At 42.0% G+C, this 25,053-nt stretch overlaps 1 protein-coding gene across 6 annotated transcripts; it reads left to right on the top strand.

The window, feature by feature from the left end:
• The first annotated feature begins 20 nt into the window (after positions 1-20).
• Positions 21-24,839, top strand: WBP4 (WW domain binding protein 4). Of its 6 annotated transcripts, none has more exons than XM_028738440.2 (10): positions 22-164; positions 9,514-9,586; positions 12,155-12,217; positions 12,306-12,429; positions 12,929-13,081; positions 13,570-13,625; positions 16,952-17,018; positions 18,143-18,261; positions 19,355-19,560; positions 24,388-24,839. In XM_028738440.2, coding segments are annotated over exons 1-10 (1,071 nt in total). In that variant the 5' UTR covers positions 22-162; the 3' UTR covers positions 24,596-24,839. The 6 variants fall into 6 exon arrangements, with proteins under 6 accessions (XP_028594274.2, XP_028594273.2, XP_028594272.2 ...); XM_028738439.2 differs by having other exon boundaries at positions 18,098-18,261; XM_028738442.2 differs by having other exon boundaries at positions 66-164; positions 9,514-9,626; positions 18,098-18,261.
• The last annotated feature ends 214 nt before the right edge of the window (positions 24,840-25,053 follow it).

Raw genomic sequence — 25,053 nt, 5'->3', positions numbered from 1 at the left:
CTCTCCGAGGAAGCGAGCGGGCGAACGCGCGGCGCGGATTGAGCCTGTGCGGCTGCCGTCCGTCGCGTCGCCTCTTGGGGGGAGAGAAAGGCGCTGCTGCTCGGCTCCCTCCGCTCCTCAGGAAACAGACCCGGCGGCGGCGGCGGCGCCTCGGCGAGAGAGATGTAAGCGCTCCCGGGAAGGGAGGAAAGCGGGAGGGGGCGCCGCCGAAGGTGGGTGGGCCTGGCTCCTTCCCTCCCTCCCTCAGGCCGCCCCGCGAGGGAGCCTTTCACACGTGAAAGGGACGCGGCGTCTCTCAGCCCCGCTCCCGGTTGCTCCTCAGGAGCCCGTCTCGCGCGCGGGGGGGGGGATCACGCGCGGGCCTACACGCGTCCCGGGAGCCCCCAGTATCGCACGCCCGTGTGTCATTATCTGGCCAAAGGGGCGGGGAAACGGGTCAGAAAACTCCCATACAGGGAGAAGGAGGAGAATTATTAATAATAATTAATAGGTCGTCTATATTCAAACCAATCAGAAATTACAAAGTGATGCACAAGTTTTTGACCTCATTTAAGAAGGAGAGGAGAAAAAAAAATATGTTCATAGTTTGTAAGACCAGAGATGAAATGGAGGAGAGATGAGTCATTCCGCATCAAATCAACGCAAAAAACAAGGGTTTCACCGCCCTCTCAGATTTTGATGAAACTTGCTGTACACCCTTCCCTTATGGTTGAAAGAAACCCCCTTAAATGTTTTCCCTCTATCTCAAACAGTTTTAATTTTATAGCACTTCAAAGTTTCGTGAAATCTGTGTTTCAGTCCCTCAAGATCCTGGCCTTGTGTGCATTTTATTTTTTCCCCCTCCGTAACCAATGATCAGATCTCTTTGAAATTTTACATAGCGATCAATAACATGATGAGGATTTTAGGAAAAAATACACCAGCACTCAAAAGATTTTATAAATGCCTAAAAAAATGTATAAATGTAGATTTTGGGTAGAAAAACTAGGTTTAGAAAAGCTGAATTTTCAGCATTAGGGCACAATGCAATCAATAGTTTTTGATGGTAAAAATTATTGCAAAGACATGTTCTTTCTCAACAAAGACTAAAATTTATGGGTCTCTTATGTCTTATGACAAAATTTTACGTTTTTGGGACATCGTGGGGGAGGGGAATGACTACTGGGTACAACTTTCCTACAATCACTAGCTGTAAAATTAAAAAAAAAAGAAACAAAGTTGTTCATCTTAAAATCTAAAATAATATTGGTTATTACAGGGTTGTTGTTTTCAAAAGTGCAGACATGTTTTTCTTTTTTGGGGTATGAAAATTGGCTATATCGTGAAATCACCCTAAAAAAATATATCTGTCAGAAACTTTAAATGCTGACAAAAGAAAGTCTCAAAAGTCCAAAGTTAAACTGTTACTAAATCTGCATAGCTGCGAATGCCACTCTACTTCTTCGAAATCCTTCGAAGACAGAGGTCCTATGCCTAGGTCGGGATGGCATGGGGATGAGGGACCAACTCCCTTCTCTTGCGGGGGCCCAATTAGTGCCAGTGCCTTCCGTTAAGAGTTTGGGTGTAATCCTTGACGCCTCCCTTTCCATGGAGGCGCAAGTTACAGCAACAGTCAAGGCGACATTTTTCCACCTTCGTCGCATCAAGCAGTTGGTCCCTTACCTTTCCTGCCCCGACCTGGCCACAGTGATCCATGCGACGGTCATCTCCAGGCTTGACTACTGTAATTCGCTCTATGCGGGGCTGCCCTTGAAGCTGTCCCAGTAACTCCAGCGGGTGCAGAATGCTGCAGCGAGGCTCCTCACGGGGTCTCTGCCTTGGGAGCATATTCACCCAGTGCTTTTCAAGCTGCACTGGCTCCCGGTGGAGTACAGGGTCAGATTTAAGGTGCTGCTTTTGACCTTTAAAGCCCTTCACGGCCTAGGACCCTCGTACCTATGGGACCGCCTCTCCTGGTATGCCCCCGGAGAGCCTCAAGGTCCATAAATAACAACACCCTAGTGGTCCCAGGCCCTAAGGAAGTTAGATTGGCTTCAACCAGAGCCAGGGTCTTTTTTTTTTTAAGATATTTATTAAATTTTCAAAAATTATACAAAAAAAACCAGTATTACAAACAAAAACACAAACAAAACAAATATAATTTCATTCCCTTATTTTCTTATAACTTACTTCCCCGACCTCCTCATACCTCCCCTTTCTGTATTCCAGTTTTTAACCTTTCTTTTCTTTTTACTTAATCATTACAGCTGAAAACCATTAATTTCTAAAATCCACATTGTTCTAACATTCATTAATTTTGCAATGTTTCCTGAGATAGTCTTTAAATTTCTTCCAATCTTCTTCCGCCGTCTCTCTTCCCTGGTCACGGATTCTGCCGGTCATTTCTGCCAGTCCCATATAGTCTATCACCTTCATCTGCCATTCTTCCACGGTGGGCAGTTCTTGTGTCTTCCAGTACTTTGCAATGAGTATTCTTGCTGCTGTTGTGGCATACATAAAGAAAGTTCTATCCTTCTTTGGCACCAATTGGCCGACCATACCTAGGAGAAAAGCCTCTGGTTTCTTCAAGAAGGTATATTTAAATGCCTTTTTCATTTCATTATATATGGTTTCCCAGAAAGCCTTTATCCTTGGGCATGTCCAGGTGAAAGAATGTCCATTCAGTCTCTTTACATTTCAAGCATTTATTATCAGACAAGTGGTAAATTTTTGCAAGCTTGACTGGGGTCATGTACCACCTATAGATCATTTTCATAATATTTTCTTTTAGGGCATTACATGCCGTAAATTTCATACCGGTGGTCCACAACTGCTCCCAATCAGCAAACATAATGTTATGACCAATATCTTGTGCCCACTTGATCATAGCTGATTTAACCGTTTCATCCTGCGTATTCCATTTCAACAGCAAGTTATACATTTTTGACAAATTCTTAGTATTGGAATCTAACAGTTCTGTTTCCAGTTTTGATTTGTCCACCTGGAAGCCAATTTTCCTGTCCATCTTATAAGCCTCCATTATTTGATAATAATGCAACCAGTCTAACACTTTATCTTTTAATTTCTCAAAACTCTGCAATTTCAGTTTCTCCCCTTCTTGTTCTAAAATTTCCCAGTATTTTGGCCATTTGGACTCCATATTAAGTCTTTTCCCAGCCTTTGCCTCCATTGGCGACAACCACCTTGGAGTTTTATTTTCCAACAAGTCTTTATACTTAATCCAGACATTGTACAGTGCTTTCTTGACAATATGGTTTTTAAAAGCTTTATGAGCTTTAACCTTGTCATACCACAAATAAGCATGCCACCCAAAAATATTGTTAAAACCTTCTAAATCCAGAATATCTGTATTCTCAAGAAGCAGCCAATCTTTCAACCAGCAGAATGCTGCTGATTCATAATATAGTCTGAAGTCTGGCAAGGCAAATCCCCCCCTTTCCTTTCCATCAGTTAAAATCTTAAATTTAATTCTGGGTTTCTTGCCCTGCCAGACAAATTTAGAAATGTCTTTCTGCCACTTCTTGAAACAGTCCATCTTGTCCACAATCTGCAGTGTTTGGAATAAAAACAACATTCTAGGCAATACATTCATCTTAATAGCTGCAATTCAACCAGACAAGGAAAGCTTCAAGTTTGACCAAATTTCTAAATCTTTTTTCACTTCTGTCCAACATTTCTCATAGTTATCTTTAAACAAATTCGCATTTTTAGCTGTCATATTAATCCCCAAATACTTCACTTTCTTAACTACTGTTAAACCTGTCTCATTCTGAAACCTCTCCCTTTCGATAGGTGCTAAGTTTTTCTCTAATACCTTGGTTTTCAATTTGTTCAGTTTAAATCCTGCTACTTGACCAAACTCTTGAATTAATTCTAAGACCCTTTTAGTACTAGATTCTGGCTCTTGTAATGTAAGTACCAAATCATCTGCAAATGCTCTCAGTTTGTACTGTTTAGCTCCGACCTGTACCCTTTTAACCAGCTGATCCTTTCTAATCATGTTCAGCAAAACCTCCAGGACTGATATAAAAAATAATGGGAGATTGGGCACCTCTGACGTGTCCCTTTTTCTATCTTGAATTCTTCCGTAACCACATTATTTACAATTAGCTTTGCTTTTTGCTCTGAGTATATTGCACCTATACCATTTTCAAAACCTTGGCCTACCCCCATCCCCTGGAGATTCTTTTTCATAAATCTCCAAGAAATATTGTCAAAGGCTTTCTCCGCGTCCACAAATATCAAAGCTACTTTAGTGTTTATGTTCACATCTAGCTTTTCCAAAATGTCAATTATATTCCTTGCGTTATCTGATAAATGTCTTCCCGGAAGAAAGCCCGTTTGGTCTTTATGGATCTCCTTCATCAAAACTATTTTCAGTCTCTTAGCCAAAATATCAGCAAAAATTTTGTAATCCACATTTAGTAACGAGATGGGCCGGTAGTTCTTAAGTTGAGTCTTTTCAGTCTCTGTCTTCGGTATAAGTGTAATAAAAGCCTCTTTCCACGATTCTGGTGCCTTTTCCCCCTCCAAAATTTCATTGCAGACTTCCTTCAAAGGTTGTAGTAACCACTCCTTCAACGCTTTATAGTATCTGGAAGTCAGCCCATCCGGTCCCGGAGACTTGCCCAATTGCATGTTTTGTTTTTTTGTTGTTGTTTTTTTAAATAATATTTTATTAGAGTTTCAAATAATACAAAAAAGAAAAAGAATAAAAAAATAAAAAAGAATTCATCCTTTACAATCCCATTTTCAGTCACTTTTTTTTCCGCGACTTCCCCTCACCTCCCCTTCTTGTATTCCATGTCCAAATATTTATCCAACAAGTTCTTATCCCTAAATTCTTAACCTTAATTTGTTATTATATTTATTATATTATATTTTTAACCTTGATTTGTTATTATATTTAATTCAATTTATATATCAACTTTTAACTTATATACCTCAATCCTTTACACTTGAGAGCTTTTTCTAAGGTCAACCCAGTTTCCCTTCCACGAATTCCCCATTCTTATACTAATAACAACACAAAATTAAAAACAGAGTAAAAAGAATCAAACACCCTTTGGATTTCCAAACCCCACCCTCCCTTCCCCGGTTTCGATCCCAGAACCATTGTCCATTAGTCCATCTACTATCAGCCTGGCAACCTCACGTCCGAGGCCCTTAAGTCTCTCTCAGTCCCTCTCTGCCGGTTCCTTTGAAAGTCCCTTATAATTAACACCAAGTCTCGGAGGGGCACTCTCTCTATAATGTCCATGTTCCTTCCAGCCAGACCTCCATGTTCAAAAGTGGGGCTCAAATCTTGTTTCTTAATCCTTTTAAGTCCAGATGTCCCAAGAGCTCCAGCTTCCACCTTGATCAAACTTAAAATCCAAAGATCTTCAGATCCCCACAGAAGGAGATCTTTCCATTCCTCATTTCTAAGTTCAAACCAAGTTTCCCTCTTCCAGTCCTTATTTTCTTTTGTATCCATCTTGACAGGCCTCCGGCTCTCATTTGCCTTCTGCAGCATTGCAGCCCCTCCTTTCTGCTCCTCCTGTTCAGCATATATCTCTTCCTCTTCTTCCTCAATTTCCTCTAGTTTCTTTTCTTGTTCAGCTGCCTGGGTTTTGTACATCAAGTCCTCTTCCAACTCAGTAGATACATTTGTTGTTGACTTCAAATTTATGGCACTTGTAGACAAAACATGACCTTGCTCATACATCCTTCGCAACTTTCCCATGAGAAAAGCAACCTCATCCAGGTCAGCCAGTATTTTCCGGCCTATTTCCATTCTTGTAATGTCCCTGATCCCCCTCTAGAGGGATTCTGGTTATTTAGTATTCCTTTCACTTCCAATCCAAAAATCAAGTTAATTTGTTTCAGTCCTTCTTTATTTTCAGCAACTTGTAGCTATATTGTATCTAATATAACCGGCAAAAACATCAAAAGTAAAGTTTTCTATTTTTTCCGACTTTGACAGCTAATTTGACAGCTGTCAAAATCTTCTGTGTCTCCTCAGCAGGCTCCTCTCGCGGATCGCTCCCGGTCCCGGGAGGGGTGGCACTTTAATCAGAAAGTTAGCTCTTATCCTCCAGCACAATTACTTATACTTTCAATCCGTGGAATTAATAACTTTTATCCAAAAAGAAAAAGACTCTTCTCTCGACCTTACTTGTCAAATCCTTGCTTTAAAATGTTTACAATGGGGGGGGAGACGGACTTCCTCTTTGCACCTCCCCCCGCTCGTACCGAATCCAGAAAGAAAAAAGTTTATAGTCCAATTTCCAAATTACTCACGGGTTGTTGTTGTTAGTTTTACGTCCAAATTTTCAGAAGAAGTCAGCGCTCTCCGACGAATGGCATGCGGCTTCGCTCGGCAGGGGAAGCAGTAGACTCACAGCACCGCGCCGCTCCCCGTCCCCCGCTCCGTAGCCTTTAAAAAGGCTCCTTCGCGGGTCGGGAGGGCACAAACGGTGCCCGCCAAGTCACCAGGTCCACAGGCATCCGCGCCCGTGGTTTTTGAGGGTCCCCGCGTCGCCGGCGCGGCAGAACCCAACCCCTGTCGAGCAGATTCCCTCCGGAGCTCGGAGGGAATCCGCCATTCGGCGATGGCGCCAACCCGGAAGTCCCCAATTGCATGTTTTGAATGGCACCTTCTATTTCCTGTTCAGTTATTTTCTGATTCAACACTATTTTACTTTCCTTGGAAATTTTTTGTAGTCCATGTGTTTCAAGAAATTGGTCTATGTCCTTTTCTTTCTGCAGCCCTTGTGAGTATAGTTGTTTAAAATATCTCTGGAAGCAATTCCAGATTTCAATTGGGTTATAGATGTTCCTTCCTTCCACTTCTAAATTTGTAACCGTATTTAATTTTTGTCTTTTCCTCATTTGCCAAGCCAGTAGTTTGCCACATTTATCTGCTGATTCAAATGTCTTTTGTCTCATTTGTTTAATTTTCCATTCTATTTCTTGGTTCGTCAGTTCCATATATTGTGTTTGATATAACTTAATTTCTCTCAAGATCTCTTGGGACTTTGGTTTTGATCTTAATTTCCTTTCCCCTTCTTTTATCTTCTCCAAGATCTTATCTTTTTTTTCATTTTGGCTTCTCTTTTTTATTGCATTTTGTTGTATCAAGAACCCTCGCATAACGGCTTTGCTTGCGTCCCAGATTACTCTTTTTTCAACATTGGTGCTCATGTTAATTTCAAAATAATCTCTCAAGGTTTTTTGGGCCTTTTTATACACTTCTTCATCTCTAAATAAAGTGTCATTCATCCAGGGCCTTTTCAACTCTGGCTCCGGCCTGGTGGAACGCTCTGCCTCATGAGACCAGGGCCCTGCAGGATCTGATTTCTTTCTGCAGGCCGCCTGGCCTTTGGCTTGGAGCCAATTTGATTCCCTCCCTCCCTCTCTTTCTTTTTTCTTTTCCTTCTCCTGCAATGAGGCTACATTTTAATATTTTAATGTTCCATTATTTTAATGTTGTATTTTATTTTTGTTTTTAAGTTGTAATCATTCTTCTTGTTTTTATTATTGGTTGTAAGCCGCTCTGAGCCCGGCCTTGGCTGGGGAGGGCGGGGTATAAATAAAAAAATATTATTATTATTATTATTACTTCCCATTCACAAAAAATCCCCTTGCAGAGCCTGTCCACAAAAATCAGAAGTTGACTTCCTTTTTTGCTTCCGTTTCACCAAATCAGTTAATTTACGCCTAATTCCTTTTTAAAAAACTTTATTTGGCTTCTACCTCTAATTGGAAGATCCGCTGCTTGTGTTGGCGGTGTGTGGCTTCAGCAGTAGAGTGCGGTAGAGCCATGAGCGAACTCAAGCCTCTTTCCCCCGCGCAAAAATGGCAGCCTGGAGGCTCAGGAGGGTGAGTTCCCACACTCTGCTGGACCCCTAGGACCCCCACTCCTCCATGGGGTGAGGTTGGGGGCACCTAGCCCTGGCACTCACCCCCAAAGCTCTATCTGCCAGAACTGTGCCGTCCCTTAAGCGGACGACACGGAGCACGCTGCCATTACCTCCACAGCGAACCAGAAGTCCTATCCTGCCCAATTCTTAAGTTTCCTGTGTGGACTTGGGCCCATCACTGTTTTTCAGTCTCATAGTTATTGTGGGAATAAATTGCATCTTTTTATATGTTATTTACATGTATAAAAGTACTACAGTAATACACATACCGTATTTTTCACTCCATAAAACGCACTAAAAAGTAAGGGGAAATGCCTGTGCATCTTATGGAGCGAATATGTGGTCCCTGGAGCCAAATTGCCGGAGTGCGGCATGCTCCTGGGCTGCTCTTTGGGAGTGAGCTTTTCTGCCCCTAAAGCCCAGGAAAGGTTTGGGAGCAGCGGGCAGGCTGTGCACCGTTGCCCCGCGCTCCTGGGTTGCTCTTTGGGGGGGGGGGCAGCAAATTGCCGTCTCTCAGTGCCTCCTAATTGAACTGCAAAGGCTTGATTGCCTAACTGGATTCTGAGCTCCATTTGAAGTTTTAAAATATTAAGTTTGGGGATTTCTTCAAGTAGCAGTTTTGCGGAAATAGTCATCAATACATGCAAAGCATCTCCATAAACCAGTAATAGTGAGCTCAGCTAAAACTAAGCAGGCATCTGGCTCAGGAACAGTTTAAACTGCACAACTATAACCGGACATCCTGTGTGTTTGTGTGTGGACCATGTTCCTAGCAGCTAATCTTTATTGCTGAAAAGAAGCACTGATATTCCACCCCAAATCTATAATTCATTAAAAAAATTCTTACAAGCACAGTTCACCTATACCAAACCAAAAACATTGTGTTATCTTGGTATTGAATGGAAGCTATTTATCTGCCCTCTTTTCCTCCTCTGTTCTTTGCTCAATCACTCCATTTCCCACTCTTTGAATCTTCCTTTCAAAACAACTGTGCCTGTTTTGAGAAAACTTCACAGATTTAGGAACTGGAGCGCAATCATTTGATGTCTTTGCTGTTTCTCCATACTCCAAGCCCTTCTCATTTGCACAGCCCTGGTTTCTCTCCCTGACTATTACCATTCTTGATTAATAACAGTAAAATGCTCAAATTTTAGTTTATGTGACCGCTGCCAATACTGACTTCCCAGTGATAATGAAAGCAGCTACATTGTAATGGAATGTCTATCCTTTTTCCATTAACTTCATTATGTACCGTGGCTCGCTTTAAAGCAGCAAAGCGGACAGGAGCCGCCCGCCTTGCTGTTTTCAATAGTTTAGTACAACGTTTGAGTCAGATTTTTTTTCTTCTTGTTTTCCTGCTCTAAAAACTAGGTGCGTCTTATGGCGCAAAAATATGGCACATAGTATGTTCTAAGAGCCTTCATTGTTCTTCACTGAGATTCTCTGAAGCACTCCTGTGTTTCAGAAAACAAAGAAATGGTTGGTATCGCACATTAGGAAAAGTAGATTTTTGGCATTGGAACAAATAACTCAGTGAGAAGGTTGGGATTCAGTTTGAGTTGCTTACTCTTGCAAAATGGCTTTTAATTTCCACATTTTTCTTTTCTAGGGCCGATTACTGGAAATCTCAGCCCAAGAAATTCTGTGATTATTGCAAGTGCTGGATAGCGGACAACAAGCCTGTATGATGATCTACCTTCTGTACTCTTAAGTGAAACTGAAGTACAAAAAATGAATTATATATTAATTTTCAACAGGTCAATCTAGACTTGGAAGTTTGTATTATGAGGAGTGGTCACCTGAGTGCTGAGTCTGAGCGAACCCCAGGTATATCTGAGATCCAGATATACTGCTTCCTTAGAGGTTGTGCAACAGCTACTGATACTGTCCTGATCTTTATTGGGACCAGCTGTCATGAGTACTCCAATAGCTGCAACAGTATTTCTATTCAGGCATTGTTCCTGAATGAGAACAACCCACATGCGTAGGAGGCATGGGACCACCCCCACCCCCTGTTCTGTTCACTCAGTCCCTGACCTTCCCAGGTTAAATGTGGAAGGTATGAAAGGAGCTAGAAGCCTCTACATGATGGGGGAACCTGCTTTATCAGGGGGCTGGATCATGCAGAGCCTTCCACTCACATTTAAGTGAGCACAGGTAAAAACTCCTCAGACATCCCCTGCTCATTACAGAAAGGTTGGCGACTGATTGGGTCAGCTGGGTATGCAGGGGACAATTTTGTCCCCATGCTTCCTACCTGTGTGCCCGAGCAGGATTAATATTGATGGTAGTTGCATGTCATGTGAGCTGTGAAGTCTCAAGATCTCAGGTTAGAGGAGGGCACTCCTTGCAATATTTCTGTTTGTTACAACAATATTGATGAATTCTCTTTGATCATTCTTCTTATAAGTCCCTACACCCTTATTTTAACAAAGCAAATCCCTAGCTTTCGCGGCTTTAAAGATAAACTTGAAAAAATGTGGACAATGGCTGGTGAAATCTTACAAACAAGAATATAACTGCAAAATTTTGAACAGTCTGCTTACCTATTTCCATGGCTGACACAATCAGAATAAATTATGCAAATAAACCAATGCATACAAACTTAATTTTCATGGTATGTTTTGACTGACTTTGTACAAAATCTGGATTACTTTGGCAGTTCTTTGTGGCACAAAGTATAAACTTACGGCAATAACAAAATCTTGTAAGCAAAAAGTGTCAGCTGCGTTCCTGTATGGCCTTCTGTCCCACCCCTTCAAAACATCATTGTAATCCTCTCTAAAGTTGTTCTTAAGCAGCTTCTTGCATTTCTGTCTCAACAAAGGAAGACCAGCCTCTTTCTCTCCCTTAGCATGACTTTCTCCAAACCTATTCCTACTTCACAATCTGTAACCCTGTTACCTAAATTAGAAGCTTCAGTTTCTTCTTCTGCTACCCCTGCTTTTCCTGTGGCTAAACCCCACATCCCATTCCAAAGCTTACAAAGAACTGTGTGAACAAAGAAAAACATTTTAACTTGGTAAGATGTTCAGCTGCATCATTCTGGCAAGTGGTGAGAACTTTACCACACTTCAGCTGGTTGGAAATAAAATAAGTAGCAAAGCAATCCTAGGAGGAGAAGGAAGGAGAGGGTGCAGAGATTTTTTATTCATTCCCTTTGCTGTGCTCCAGAATTGGGCCCCTTGGAAGATGTGTGCCTACAGTGCCAGAAACACCCTGTTCTGAGACTTTCTGCTGGCAGTGAGAGCCCCTCCCCCCATGAAGCCCCTTTCTATTGGTAGAGGCGGGCAGAGAGAAGCCTGCACACCATTCCAATAGTGCCCCTTGCAGGTCATCAACATTGGGGAAGTCAGTAGTTTTGTGCACTAAATTGCCAGTTGGTAAAATATGTACTGACCAATGTGACTATATTGTATTTCACAAGCACTACTGTCCTGTGTGCTCCATATGTTCCCTTAGAGATTATGTGGGGTCGCAACAGTGCTTCAGGCTGGTATTCTTCATTGCTGCTGTTACTAAGTATTATAAGCCTGATATATATTTAAAATAAATTAACATTTCAGGAATCCTTGTGATTGAAAGAAAAGGAAACTTGTTTTCATCCTTCCTATTGTGTGTTTCTTTTATATTTATCTTTGTAGCCTGAACTTCTGAGCATTTCACTGAGACAAGGCTGTATTAGTATGCAGTATTATTATTTTGAGATTTTAATTGACTGTAGTGATCTTATTTATTTAAGATATTTTAGCCAGCTTCTGTTAACAAATAATTTAAACAAGAAAATGATAAAAACAGCAGATTGAAACAGAAGCAGAATAAAAAACAAGACATAGTAGCATAAAACATCCTGAGCACTGCCACAAAATCCAGCTAAAATGCCTGAGAGGGAAAAGAAAAGGTGTCTGGAACTTAAAAGCAAAGGTACCAAGCAAGGCTTCCTGGCAGGTACATTCTGTGAGCGGCATGCTGCCACTGCAGCGGCCTTCCCCCCAGTTCCTATCTGCCCTATTAGGGCAAGCAGGCAACACATAGAGCTGTGCCTTTGATGAACTCTTGAACAGGTTCATATAGAGCACAGTGTCACTAAGGTACCCCAGCCCCATGTCATTAAACTTCTGGTTGGAACTCTAGGTTACTGGTAGGTTTGCTTCCTTTTGTTTTAATATGTCACCTGTGTTCAGTCTCATTTGTGCTCCTGCCAGTTCACATTTCTGTGTATTTTAATTCTCTCTCATTTCCTTTTAAAGAGTATTGACTTTCATGAACGAGGAAAAAACCATAAGGAAAATGTGGCTAAAAAGATTAGTGAGGTAATACAATATATTAAACCTTGTTTAAACTAATCACATTATATTAAATTCCATTATTTAATGGAACTCATTATTTTTTCAATTGCAGATTAAAAAGAAAAGTTTGGAAAAGGCAAAAGAAGAAGAAAAAATGTCAAAGGAATTTGCAGCCATGGAGGAAGCTGCAATGAAGGCTTATCAGGAGGATTTGAAAAGAATTGGTGCTACGACAGGTAGGGTCTGACGCTGCCAAAGAGATGAACAAGCTCCTGCTTAATATGTTCTGTCACTCACTTTTCCCATAACTGTAGTTGCTTCCTCTTTCCCTCCTTAAAAAAACAGCAGATATAAATCCCAGCAATTCATTTCTACATCATGTCCAGGTGAGCTTCTCTTGTTATAATCCAAATCAGAGAAGGTTACGCTCAGCCAGCTTCTGTTCAGTGAATTATCTGATAGAGGAGTCAGCAAGATGGATTCCCACTCCCTGTCACTCAAGCCCCTCTCCTTCACTGAACCTTTTGGCTCAGCAGGGAAGGGGAGCTGGCTTAACAAGTGTGTGAGTGATCTATATCCAGTCTCTTTAATCCAGGGGGATGATAGCGGGTGTAGCTCTCCCAAACCCCCAAAATATATCCTTGGTCTTTGCTCATGAAGGGAGCATCCACAGCAACCCAGAAGTCCCTGAAAGTTTTGATGTTTGTTTTTTAAAACTGGAACTTGATGTTTCAGAATCTTTAGGTCAGAGCTCAGCACCAAAAAAGCACGAGGAAAAGAGAAAGAGAGAGAGAGAGACCACAGAAACATCATCAGATGAAACAAAGGAATGGGTGCGAGGATTTTCTCCAGAAGGCTATATGTATTACTACAACACTATATCAGGAGGTAAACCTGTAACAAGGAATGTGGATTTAAGCATCCACATATCTTGCAATGGCTCCTTTCCAATTACCTCACCACCCGCTTGTACCTATGACATCAGAACAAAATAACCTGCTCTCACCACGCATGGAAGTTCCTTGGCTAAAAAAAACACATTTGCTGCAGACTTCTTCCTTTCTGAAGCTTTTCTCCAGTCTGCCGTCTTCAGTCCTTCAGGAGCTATCAGTGTGACCACGTGGAGCCACCCTCCTGAGATTGGCATCACTGCCGCTTACTGGGATGGGGAGGAGGCCCAGCAAGGTGGAGGCTGCGTGGACACATTGGCAGAGCCAGCTCAGTGCTCCCCATGGTGCTCCCATCACTGTGGCCATTACCCAAGCTATCATTACTTCCCATACAGATTTACTTTATGTGTCACCATCGTTTTTTCAATGTACAGACAACTGAAACCTAATATCTCTTCTTTTATTATTATCATCCCCACCCTTAAGAATCGCAGTGGGAGAAACCTGAAGAATTTCAGGACAACCTTCAAGAACTCCAAAAGGTAAATGAAAGTTGTAAAAGCAAATCCTGCTTTTGTTTTATTGTTATGCAGGTTCTCTGAGCTTGAACTGGTCATTAGAATTACCAGTAGCTAAGTCCCACACCAAAGGGGAAACACCAGCTGAAGCGATGTGTCCCTTATTGGATCTACTCCTTTGGCAAATGCTGCACACCATAGACTGAGTCTTGGCATGACTCACATTTTCAGAACGCTTCCTGCTAAAGTTAAGTTTTAAGTATGCAAAGTTAGATTTTATTTTTATTTTTTACTTTTGTTGTTTAGTCGTGTCCGACTCTTCATGACCCCATGGACCAGAGCACGCCAGGCACTCCTGTCTTCCTTTTTAAAAAAAATAATAATATATATTTATTAAAAGTTTAACAATTACAAAAAAAGAAAAAGAAAAACAATAAGAAATTACAATACATCAAAAAAATAAAAAGCAAAATAGAAAAAACAATACAGCACAACAATAAGAAGAAAAAACATTTAAAAACAAAAACATTTAAAAACACATCCAGTATTTCCATATCTTTGTCTTTCATTTACTTGTTTCATCGACCTCCTCGCACCTCCCTTTTTTGTATTCTAATTCAAAATTAGCTATTTCAGCAAATCCTTTCCATCTTTCTCCGTTTTTGTTCTATAATTTGCCTTAACCCAATCTGACCTTAAATTTTACACTTTAACCCATTACAATCCACTTTTACTTAATTCTTTATAACATTTCTGCTAAAACCATGTAACTTCATTCCAGCATCCTTCTAACATTCATTAATTTTGCTATATTTTTGTAAATATACTTTAAATTTTTTCCAAACTTTTTCCACCAACTCTTCTCCCTGGTCTCGGATTCTGCCAGTCATTTCCGCCAGTTCCATGTAGTCCATCAGCTTCATCTGCCATTCTTCCCTGGTGGGTAGATCTTGTGTCTTCCAATGCTTTGCAGTAAGTATTCTTGCTGCTGTTGTAGCATACATAAAAAAAGTTCTATCCTTCTTTGGCACCAATTGGCCGACCATGCCCAACAGAAAGGCCTCTGGTTTCTTCAGAAAGGTATATTTAAATACATTTTTCATTTCATTATAGATCATCTCCCAGAATGCCTTAATCTTTGGGCATGTCCACCAAAAGTGAAAGAATGTACCTTCAGTTTCATTACATTTCCAACATTTATTATCAGGCAAATGATAGATTTTTGCAAGCTTGACTGATGTTATGTACCACCTATAAATCATTTTCATTAAATTCTCTTTTAAGGCATTACATGCCGTAAACTTGATACCAGTGGTCCATAACTGTTCCCAGTCTGCCATCATAATATTATGTCCAACATCTTGTGCCCATTTAATCATAGCAGATTTCACCGTTTCATCTTGAGTATTCCATTTCAACAGCATTGAATACATTTTTGACAAATTCTTAACTTTAGAATCTAACAATTCTGTTTCCAATTTAAATTTTTCCACCTGGAAGCCTAATTTTTTGTTCAAGTTATATGCCTCCATTATTTGATAGTAATGGAGCCAATCTCGCACTCTATTTTTTAATTTTTCAAAACTCTGCAGTTTTAGTCTATCTCCCTCTTGCTCCAGAATTTCCCAATACTTCGGCCATTTGGCCTCCATATTGAGCTTTTTCTGAGCCTTTGCTTCCATTGGTGACAGCCATCTCGGGGTTTTATTTTCTAACAAATCTTTGTATCTTATCCAGACATTAAACAGTGCTTTCCTGACAATATGGTTTTTAAACGCTTTATGTGCTTTAACCTTCTCATCAGGCACTCCTGTCTTCCACTGCCTCCCGCAGTTTGGTCAAACTCATGCTGGTAGCTTCGAGAACACTGTCCAACCATCTCATCCTCAGTCATCCCCTTCTCCTTGTGCCCTCAATCTTTCCCACATCAGGGTCTTTTCCAGGGAGTCTTCTCTTCTCATGAGGTGGCCAAAGTACTGGAGCCTCAGCTTCAGGATCTGTCCTTCCAGTGAGCACCCAGGCTGATTTCCTTAAGAATGGATAGGTTTGATCTTCTTGCAGTCCATGGGGCTCTCAAGAATCTCCTCCAGCACCAGAATTCAAAAGCATCAATTTTTCGGCGATCAGCCTTCTTTATGGTCCTGTTCTCATTTTTTACTAGAGGTCAAAATACCATTTGTAGAGGAAAGATGTGGCAATATCTTAAAATTAACCAAGCAAGCGAGGTTATACTTACACAAGAAACTATATGGGCTTGGGGTCCTGGCACAAGTTAGTTGCATTTTAAATCAACAGGAAAGATTGATATTATACATACAAAATATGTAGACACGTTTTGGGTAGCATCTAGCATTATACGAGTGGACGAGAAGAGTCCCTTTTCTCTTATTCCCTTGTAGTCCGCATTACATGTCATCCTGTGCCTTCAATCAAGTTCCAGCTATTAAGTGCAAATCAATAGAACTATTCACATGAATTAATCCATTTTCTTTCATAGTAGTCTATAACCAGCAATTTGTCATATCATCAAGTTTAATTTTCCATCTCACCTGTGCTTATGGGTAGTCTACTTCCCCACTCCTGTAATGTCTCAGATTTTTAATTGCTATTTAATTGGAGAATTGACTGCACTCAAGTGTAGAGCAAAAATTTGTTTAGCTACAATTATCATGTTGCATGGGTATTTAGGAACAAGTTTGTAATGTGGCTTAGGGTGTGTGAGGACAGGATCCAGGAGCAAGTCTTTGACATGTTTCTCTGGTATCTTTTCCCAGGACTCAACTCCCGCCATATATAATTGGTGGGGAGGAAAATCAGATTTTCTAAGTGATACTCCTTATACCTACCATTGTTCAATTTCTTTTTTTAATGCAGTTTCCAAGGTGTTATACAACATCATTCATTTTGCTTAGTTCTCAGGTGACCCTTATTATTTATACAGTACAATCAAGAATTATAAAGAAAAAGAACAGATCCCTGTCCTAAGAATATTGCTTTCTAAAAGCTGACAGTTTGGGGAGATGAGGGTGTGGGGAAATGGGGTTTCCAAGGTAACAGAGGACTTGTTTCACTTGTGAATGGAAACAAAAAAGTTTATTAAGTCAAAGGCTTCAAAGAAAAGGTGCAAAGATGTATTTCAGGTAACTTGGCTATCTAAGAGCCATTCTGTCTCTGTCCAAATTTTGTTAGAGTGTATGGAATGTCCCCCAGATGATTTTAATGATATAATTTTAATGATATAATTGCAATATTTTCATAAGTGGAGCCTGACCTTCCTTGCCTATATCCATATGGTACATCAGTGAGACTTGGATTAATCTTTTACTAGGTGGTTTATTTTTCTCTGTTAGACAGCACAGTGGATGGAAGGAACAAGTGAAGATGGTCGCACCTATTACTACAACACAGAAACAGGAGGTAAGGAAGATAAAAAAGAGATAAAACATAGGAAGGTGCCTTATCCAGAGTTAGACCATTGGTCCACCTAGCTCAGTGTTGCCTACACAGACCGGCAGCAGCTTTCCCAGATTTTTGATATAAGTCTTTCCCAAAATTCCTTGGAAATGCTGGGATTGAACTTGGGTTTCTGCCCATGCAGAGTTTTGCCAGTGTGAGACAGCCCTACACTTCTGTGAAGTCAGTAGCACAAATGGAGAACTAAATCCCAGAGGGTGGGGAGTGGGGTGGAGTTGTTACCCTGATAAGGCCCTCAGGTCCTTTCTGTAGGAACTTGTGGGCCATAGAGAAGCTGCAGCACCGTTCATAAGGTGAAACGGACTGAGTCTGCCCTCTTAATGTCATGACTATTTGAGCCAATCATGTCTGAAGTGCAGTGGATGATGAACTAGGTACAGTGGTACCTTGAGTTACAAACGCCTCAGGTTACAAACGCTTCAGGTTAAAAACTCCACTAACCTGGAAGAGTTACCTCGAGTTGAGAACTTTGCCCCAGGATGAGAACGGAAATTGTGTGCTGGCGGCGCGGCGGCAGCAAGATGCCCCATTAGCAAAAGCATGCCTCTAGTTAAGAACAGTTTCAGGCTAAGAACGGACCTCTGGAACAAATTAAGTTCGTAACTAGAGGTACCACTGTAGTTCTTCTCAGTACTGGCACACCAATTGTGGAAAGCTCTCCCCAGTGAGGTTTGCCAGGTTGCCTACTTTGTTGTCATTTTGGCACTAGGCTGGGAGTAGCTGCCAGAATTCAAAATCAGTAATTTTCAGATTTATATCTAGTTTCCTGATGACACCAAATTGCATCATCTACCTCAGACCCATATTTGTTTCTGTATGTTGAGTGTACAACTGATGTGTTGCATTAACATTGTGAAACGCAAGTAACAGTTGTTTGTTTGAGTGGGGTTAAGAATGGGAATTTAACATTGTGTGATGTTTTGATTTGTTAGCCACCTTGAGTTTATTTTGAAAATAGGCTGGATATAGATTCTTTTAATACAAACTATTGTTTAAAATACATTGCTGTCTGTGTTTTCCAGTATCAACCTGGGAGAAACCTGATAATTTTGTGTCTCCTTCAAAAGAGAGTCAAAAAGAAAACCATCCTGAAGACAGCCGAGAAATGGAGTCAAAGAAAGCTAAATCAGATGCAGGGAAAGCAGGCAGGAAAAGCGAACTGCAAAAGCCAAAAATAAATCTCCGGGTAAATCATTTTCAGAATAAACCCACATCTTTTATCAAGTCATATTAATTATTGAAGTTCGAATAAAAAGTTCATTGCCATCCAGCAGAAATGCTTGCCACTGAGGAGACCAGGCCACAGAGCCGGGGTGGGGAAGGTAATGAACAGTCTCCCTGCCCATGGCAGCAGTTTCTGGCATGCCAGTTGCCAAACGTCACTATATGGACAAGGGAGATAAAAGCCCTTTGGATGAGGCAGTTATGGGGACAGGGCTCTTCTTTCAGGTGGTTTTGGGATGTGGATTGTGGTTAGAGAGGAAGCCAAAGGCAATCTTCCCCAAGGGTGAGAGACTGGTTGAAAAGAAGGGATAGGACCCCCTGTCTCTGGGTCACAGCCTTATGACAATGGGGGATGCTTAGAGGGTTTTGAGTGGGAGTAGGGCTGGAGGAAGCGGGGTATTTAGGAAATAAGGAGGAGATACCAGGGATGAAGGACCCATAAAGACATCTTGCTCACTATGTTGCACTTGGATTGCTGATTTATTTATTATAGAACTTGTTTAGGCTGCTTTTATATAAATTGTGTTGAGGTTGATGTTGTATACGTTGGTCTCACTATCAAAACACCATGCGTTGTCAGGAAATAGGTGAGTGTTTGTGTAACGAGTCAGTCTTTTCTGTTGAGTCATATGAGGAAATTTCGAATGCATTCCTGACCACCAAATTTTGACCCCAAAGTGATGGAAAAAACCAGGAAAATCCTCTGAAACCTTGCAAAAGGAAAACAGGGAAGGAAAACATGCTCTCTAGTTTGTCAGATATCCCCGCCCCCACCCACATGGTTTCTGGCAAAATGGCTGTCACAGACCAGCAAAACACAAAAAGTAAGCCTTGTTGAAGGCTGCTTGTTCAGTTACAGCACTACATGCAGGTCCGGCTGTTTGGATATATGAATCTGTGGTGTGTAACGCACAGTTTGGGTGTTAATTCCTCATGTTTGGATAAGTGAATTTCTGTATAACCAGTGTTTGGTGTGTGTGGACTCTCTCTTGGTTAAAGGAAGTTGTTGGTGTTGTATTGCTCAGTAGTTTGCTGTTGGCTTTTTTTGCTTTTAGAGGAAAACAGAAAGTGATGACGAAGTAGAGGAAAAGCCTCACAGACGCAAAAAGATCAGCCCTTATGGGGAATGGCAAGAAGTGAAGCAGGAAAGCAGTGATATAGAGGATGTACCAGCCGTTCGGCAGGAAACCTCTCAGGCAGCATCTCAAAGAGTCAAACCTTACGGGGAATGGGAAGAAATCACAGAAGATAAAGATCCATAGTAAGTCCCAGATGCAGCGTGGAGACCATTGATTGTATACCATTTCTTGGGAGAGCGTTAAATTCCTCTGAATTCCTGTTATTGCGATCTGAACTTCAAACCAGTTTCTGACAATGTTTTGATAACGTGTAACAGAGACTTGGGACGCGGGTGGCGCTGTGGGTAAAAGCCTCAGCGCCTAGGGCTTGCCGATCGAAAGGTCGGCGGTTCGAATCCCCGCGGCGGGGTGCGCTCCCGTTGCTCGGTCCCAGCGCCTGCCAACCTAGCAGTTCGAAAGCACCTCCGGGTGCAAGTAGATAAATAGGGACCGCTTACTAGCGGGAAGGTAAACTGCGTTTCCGTGTGCGGCTCTGGCTCGCCAGAGCAGCGATGTCACGCTGGCCACGTGACCCAGAAGTGTCTCCGGACAGCGCTGGCCCCCGGCCTCTTGAGTGAGATGAGCGCACAACCCTAGAGTCTGTCAAGACTGGCCCGTACGGGCAGGGGTACCCTTTAACAGAGACTTGGTTGGATGAAGCAGATGGGCCTGTTCTTGCCGCTGCTTGCCTACCAGATTTCTCTTAACACACAACAACCCAGGACATATGGGTGGGGTGCAGTCATTAGCCTGCACCAGGCATCCTATTGGGAAGACCCAGTTTTCTGATTGCATGTTCTGGAAGTTGGGCAATAGGGGCAGTACAGGATTCCTTTTGGTGTACCGACCTCCCCGCTGCACCAAGGATTCGCTGCCTGAGCTGCTTCAGGTCATGGCGGATGTTCTCCTGGAGACACCTACTTTGATTGTCCTGGGGGATTTTAATGTCCATGCCAAAACAACCTTACAAGAAAGCATGGCCTCCATGGGGCTGTCCCTGAATAAGTTTGGCCCAACCCATAGTCACAGACATGCCTTAGACCCTGGTTAGCACAACACCAATTACATGCTCTCTTAAACAATCCAGCAGTAAAATCAGTAGCAACTAGGCCCCTGACAACCTTCGAAAACCTCCTCCTAACAACAAAGGGACACGGTAAAGTGATGGTATCCGCAATATGCAAAATGCTACTCCAAAAACCCACGAACCCCCTGGACACAATAAAAAAACAATGGGAGAATGACATAGGCTATGAGATTAACCCCTCAATGGACCAGAATGTGGTCTAAACCCCCCTTTAAATCCATATCAATGAAAAGAAAAGAACTCACTCTGAAACTCACCTACAGGTGGTACCTAACACCAAGAAAACTAGCGCTAATATGCCCAGGAACCTCACCAAAATGCTGGAGAGGGTGCACCTCCAAAGGCACATACCTCCACATGTGGTGGGAGTGTCCCAAAACCCAACTATTCTGGACAACAGCCGTACGAGAAATATGTAAAATAACTAAGCAAGTATTAGAAATCACCCCAGAACTGGCCCTACTAAACATCTTCGAAGACAATAATGCCCATTTACACCACAAAGAACTCATAACCCACCTACTTTCAGCAACCAGAAACATCATAACCAGATACTGGAGAGACCTGTCAGGAGTAAGCATGGACCAATGGCACCAAATAGTATGGGAAACAGCCTTACTAGAAAAAATTACCAATAAACTGAAACTGACACAGGGACAAATAGAAGAAGATGCCTTCACCCCGGTATGGCTCCCCTTTATCACATACACAGCCCAACAAGATGACGACAAAAATCCACCAACAGCGTACAAATCAATATGGCTAACTTGATCCAAAACACCCACCCACCCCACTCACACATGAAAACAAAGATCACCACAGCCAATCACAAACAAACAACCACACCCTACATCAACCCCAACCTCTCTCACCACCAAAGGAACAGAAGTGAATAGCAGAGAACCTGCACAAGCGATGCTGGCACAAAACCCCACATATATTAAGTAAAATAGAAACATTGGCACCCCACCAAACCCCACTCCCACTCACCTTTCCCCCCTCCACCTCTTTCCCCCTTTTCTTCCTAATGTCTCAACAAATGAAACTGATCTGTAAAAAAATGTTACTTGGGGAGAAAAGAGAGAGAGACATTGCACATACTTTTGTAAACCAAGAAAATCTTTAATAAAAATACATTTAAAAATAAATTTACATTTAATAAAAATACATAAAAAAAAACCAAACCAGTCTTGAAAGATCTACATTGGCTCCCAGTACGTTTCCAAGCACAATTCTTTTAGAAGATATCTGAAGGCAGCTCTCTTTAGGGAAGTTTTTTAATATATATAAATCTTTTTGATTGAGTTTTACATTGCAGATTTAAATTCAAACATTAAACATCAACATCATCATCATCATTTAGGATCATTAGGATCCCCCTGAATCCTTTGACTGCCCATCTCCCTTCCATGGTTACCAATTTCAATCTTTTTCAACTGCTTTACTTATTTTCTGTTTTTCTTAAATAATCCATTTTTACGTTTATTTTTAGTACATTACAAGCATCACTCAAATCCTGCCAAAGTTTTTAGTTGTTTACAGTGTTCTTTTAAGTACAGTGTAAAATTTTCCTATTCCTTCTTAAAGTTCTTCTCTTCCTGGTTTCTGATCTTCCCAGTCATTTTTGCCATTTTTGGCATCATCTTCATCAGCCATTCGTCTCTGGTCAGGACTTTATCTTCTTTCCATCTCTGGGCCAGTAGTATCCTTGCTGCTGTCATCACATACATGAATAATCGTTTCTGCTACTTTGGTATCTCTGCACCTAAAATTCCTAATAAAAAAAGCCTCTGATTTTTTCCACAAACATTCTTTTAAACATTTTTTTCAACTCACTATAGATCATTTCCTAGAATGCGTTTGTTATCTTGCACGTGCACCACATGTGGTAGACCATGCCTTCCTTCTCCTAACATTTGCAACATACATTTGAAGCAATTCTATACATCTTTGCTAATTTTATAGGTGTTAAATACCACTGACACATCATTTTCATATAGTTCTCCTTCAGCGCACAGCATGCTGTAAATTTTAACTTTTCCCAAAATGAAAATTGGATATTGTGCCCTGTAATGGTTCTAGGGGTTGCTCGTGCATAACACCTGGCTGGGTTGCCTGAGTGAACCTTTTCTGTCCGGACAGCCACTCTCCCATGGCTGTCTCAGTCGCTGGCAGAATCTGTCAGTGGGCGTTTCTTAAACTTCTTCCAGCAAAGAAGCTCTTTTACGCCTAGTCTCCTCCTACTCTCTCTGTGCGAAAGCCTTCTGCACAAGGAGGGCGTAGGCAGCGGAGGACCCTTCCTCTCCCCGCTGGTCCCCGGCAAGGAGTCATGGGACTGTCTCACCGCTTCCCCCATCTGCCCCCCTTCTCCACTGGTGCTACGCTGGTTCTCTTCCCCAGAAGATGGGCTGCCTCTCCCACTCCCGGGACGCTCTCTGGAATCCCTCTGGCACTGATGGCAGGTCCCTGACATGCCCCTTGTATCATTACTGATTTAACTTCTTCATCCATAGTATGCTACTCTAACAACTTACACATTTTGGAAGGTAACTTCATAATGTTTTCCAATAAATCCTTTTCAGACCTTGAAATTTCCTTACTAAATCCATTTTTCTTATCCATTTGAAACACATCGTTTAATTGGTGATATTGCAACCAGTCTGTTGTTTAGGGAAGTTTTTAATGTTTGATGTTTTATCGTGTTTTTAATATTCTGTTGAGAGCCGCCCAGAGTCACTGGGGAAAACCAGCCAGATGGGTGGGGTATAAATAATAATAATAATAATCCACCCAGCCCTCCCATGCTGCCTGCCTGCCCAAGGGCACACCTGGGGAGTGTCCCTTGAAACCTGTCCCCAACCTTGCTTGCTCCCATAAACTTACCGTATTTTGCCCTTTAGGATGCACCGTCCCATAAGGCGCACCTAGTTTTTTTGGGGGGGGGATAAAGGGGGGGGAATTTATTCCCCCCCCCCCGGCACATGCAGGCAACTCTCCGCAAGCCGGAGAGTTGCACGAAGTCTGGGAGCGCTGAGCTCAGCACGCCCAGGCTTCAGCATGCAGGCAACTCTCCGCAAGCTGTGGGAGCCCAGCGCCAGGCTCCTGCGCTTTGCGGAGAGCTGCGCGAAGCCTGGAGAGCGAGAGGGGTTGGTGCGCACCGACCCCTCTCGCTCTCCAGGCTTCAGCGAAAGCCTGCATTCGCCCCATAGGGCGCACACACATTTCCCCTTCATTTTTGGAGGGGGGGAAATGCGTCCTATAGGGTGAAAAATGCGGTACGTTGTCAATTTTACGTATGCAATTAACATCAGGGACGCGGGTGGCGCTGTGGGTTAAAGCCTCAGCGCCTAGGACTTGCCGATCGAAAGGTCGGCGGTTCGAATCCCCGCGGCGGGGTGCGCTCCTGTCGCTCGGTCCCAGCGCCTGCCAACCTAGCAGTTCGAAAGCACCCTCGGGTGCAAGTAGATAAATAGGGACCGCTTACTAGCGGGAAGGTAAACGGCGTTCCGTGTGCTGCGCTGGCTCGCCAGATGCAGCTTGTCACGCTGGCCACCTGACCCGGAAATGTCTGCAGACAGCGCTGGCTCCCGGCCTATAGAGTGAGATGAGTGCACAACCCTAGAGTCTGGCAAGACTGGCCCGTATGGGCAGGGGTACCTTTACCTTTACCTTTAATTAACTTAACACTAGTCTGATTATATTGTTCTTTTATGTTGCCTATTTGATTCAAGGTTGAGCAGTATTTTTGCTTGATGAGTTTTTGTTGTCAGCTTTTGTGTTTGAATTCCCTTACCGATGTCACGTGATTTTGGTTTGATATATTAGTGGAACTTGCATTTGTTTAATGCTTCTTTATGTTTTGTTTTGTTTTGTTTTATCTTAGTGAAAAAGTAGACTTGGAGCTTCCCAACATGGAAAGTGACTCTCTGCCAGCCCCAGTTCTGGAAGCCCCAGAAGATGCCAAAGTGATATTTAAAGAAAAAACTGTCACTTCTCTTGGAGACACAACAGAGGGAATACCAGTTTTCAAAAAGCGAAAATTTGAAAATGGAAAATCTAGAAACATACGACAGAGACTGAATGATCACTAACAGACTAACTGTACTGCAGTGGGGTGTGTGTTTTCGCGGAAGAGAAGAGGGGGAAGAAAACAAAATATTTTAAACTATTTCTTTGACGGAAATGGTTGGAAATTAGAAGCTTTTAATTCTTCCAAGTTTATTGGGTGTAAATTGTATTATACTACTTGTTTTTAAAGTGATACTAATTTTGTTTGCTAAACAAAGGTTTTTTTCCTTTATGCAGTCATCTAAATATATTTTTTTACATACCTCATCATCTGAATTTGTGTTTCTTGTCTTACCATCAGTATGTGGTAATAATGAGTCATTTTCTAAGGGAAATGGGAGTTTAGCTGCTCCATTGCTTATGTTCTATTCCTTTGGTGGGTTATCATCAGTGAATAGCAGAGGGGATCCAATTTCATGGTGGTTGCTTTCCAAAATAGTATTGTAATTTATATGGTAGCTTGTCATAATATTAAGTATTG

Source organism: Podarcis muralis, chromosome 8 (assembly GCF_964188315.1).
Source record: "Podarcis muralis chromosome 8, rPodMur119.hap1.1, whole genome shotgun sequence".
NCBI lineage: Eukaryota > Metazoa > Chordata > Lepidosauria > Squamata > Lacertidae > Podarcis > Podarcis muralis.
This window is presented reverse-complemented; position numbering and strand designations above follow the sequence as displayed.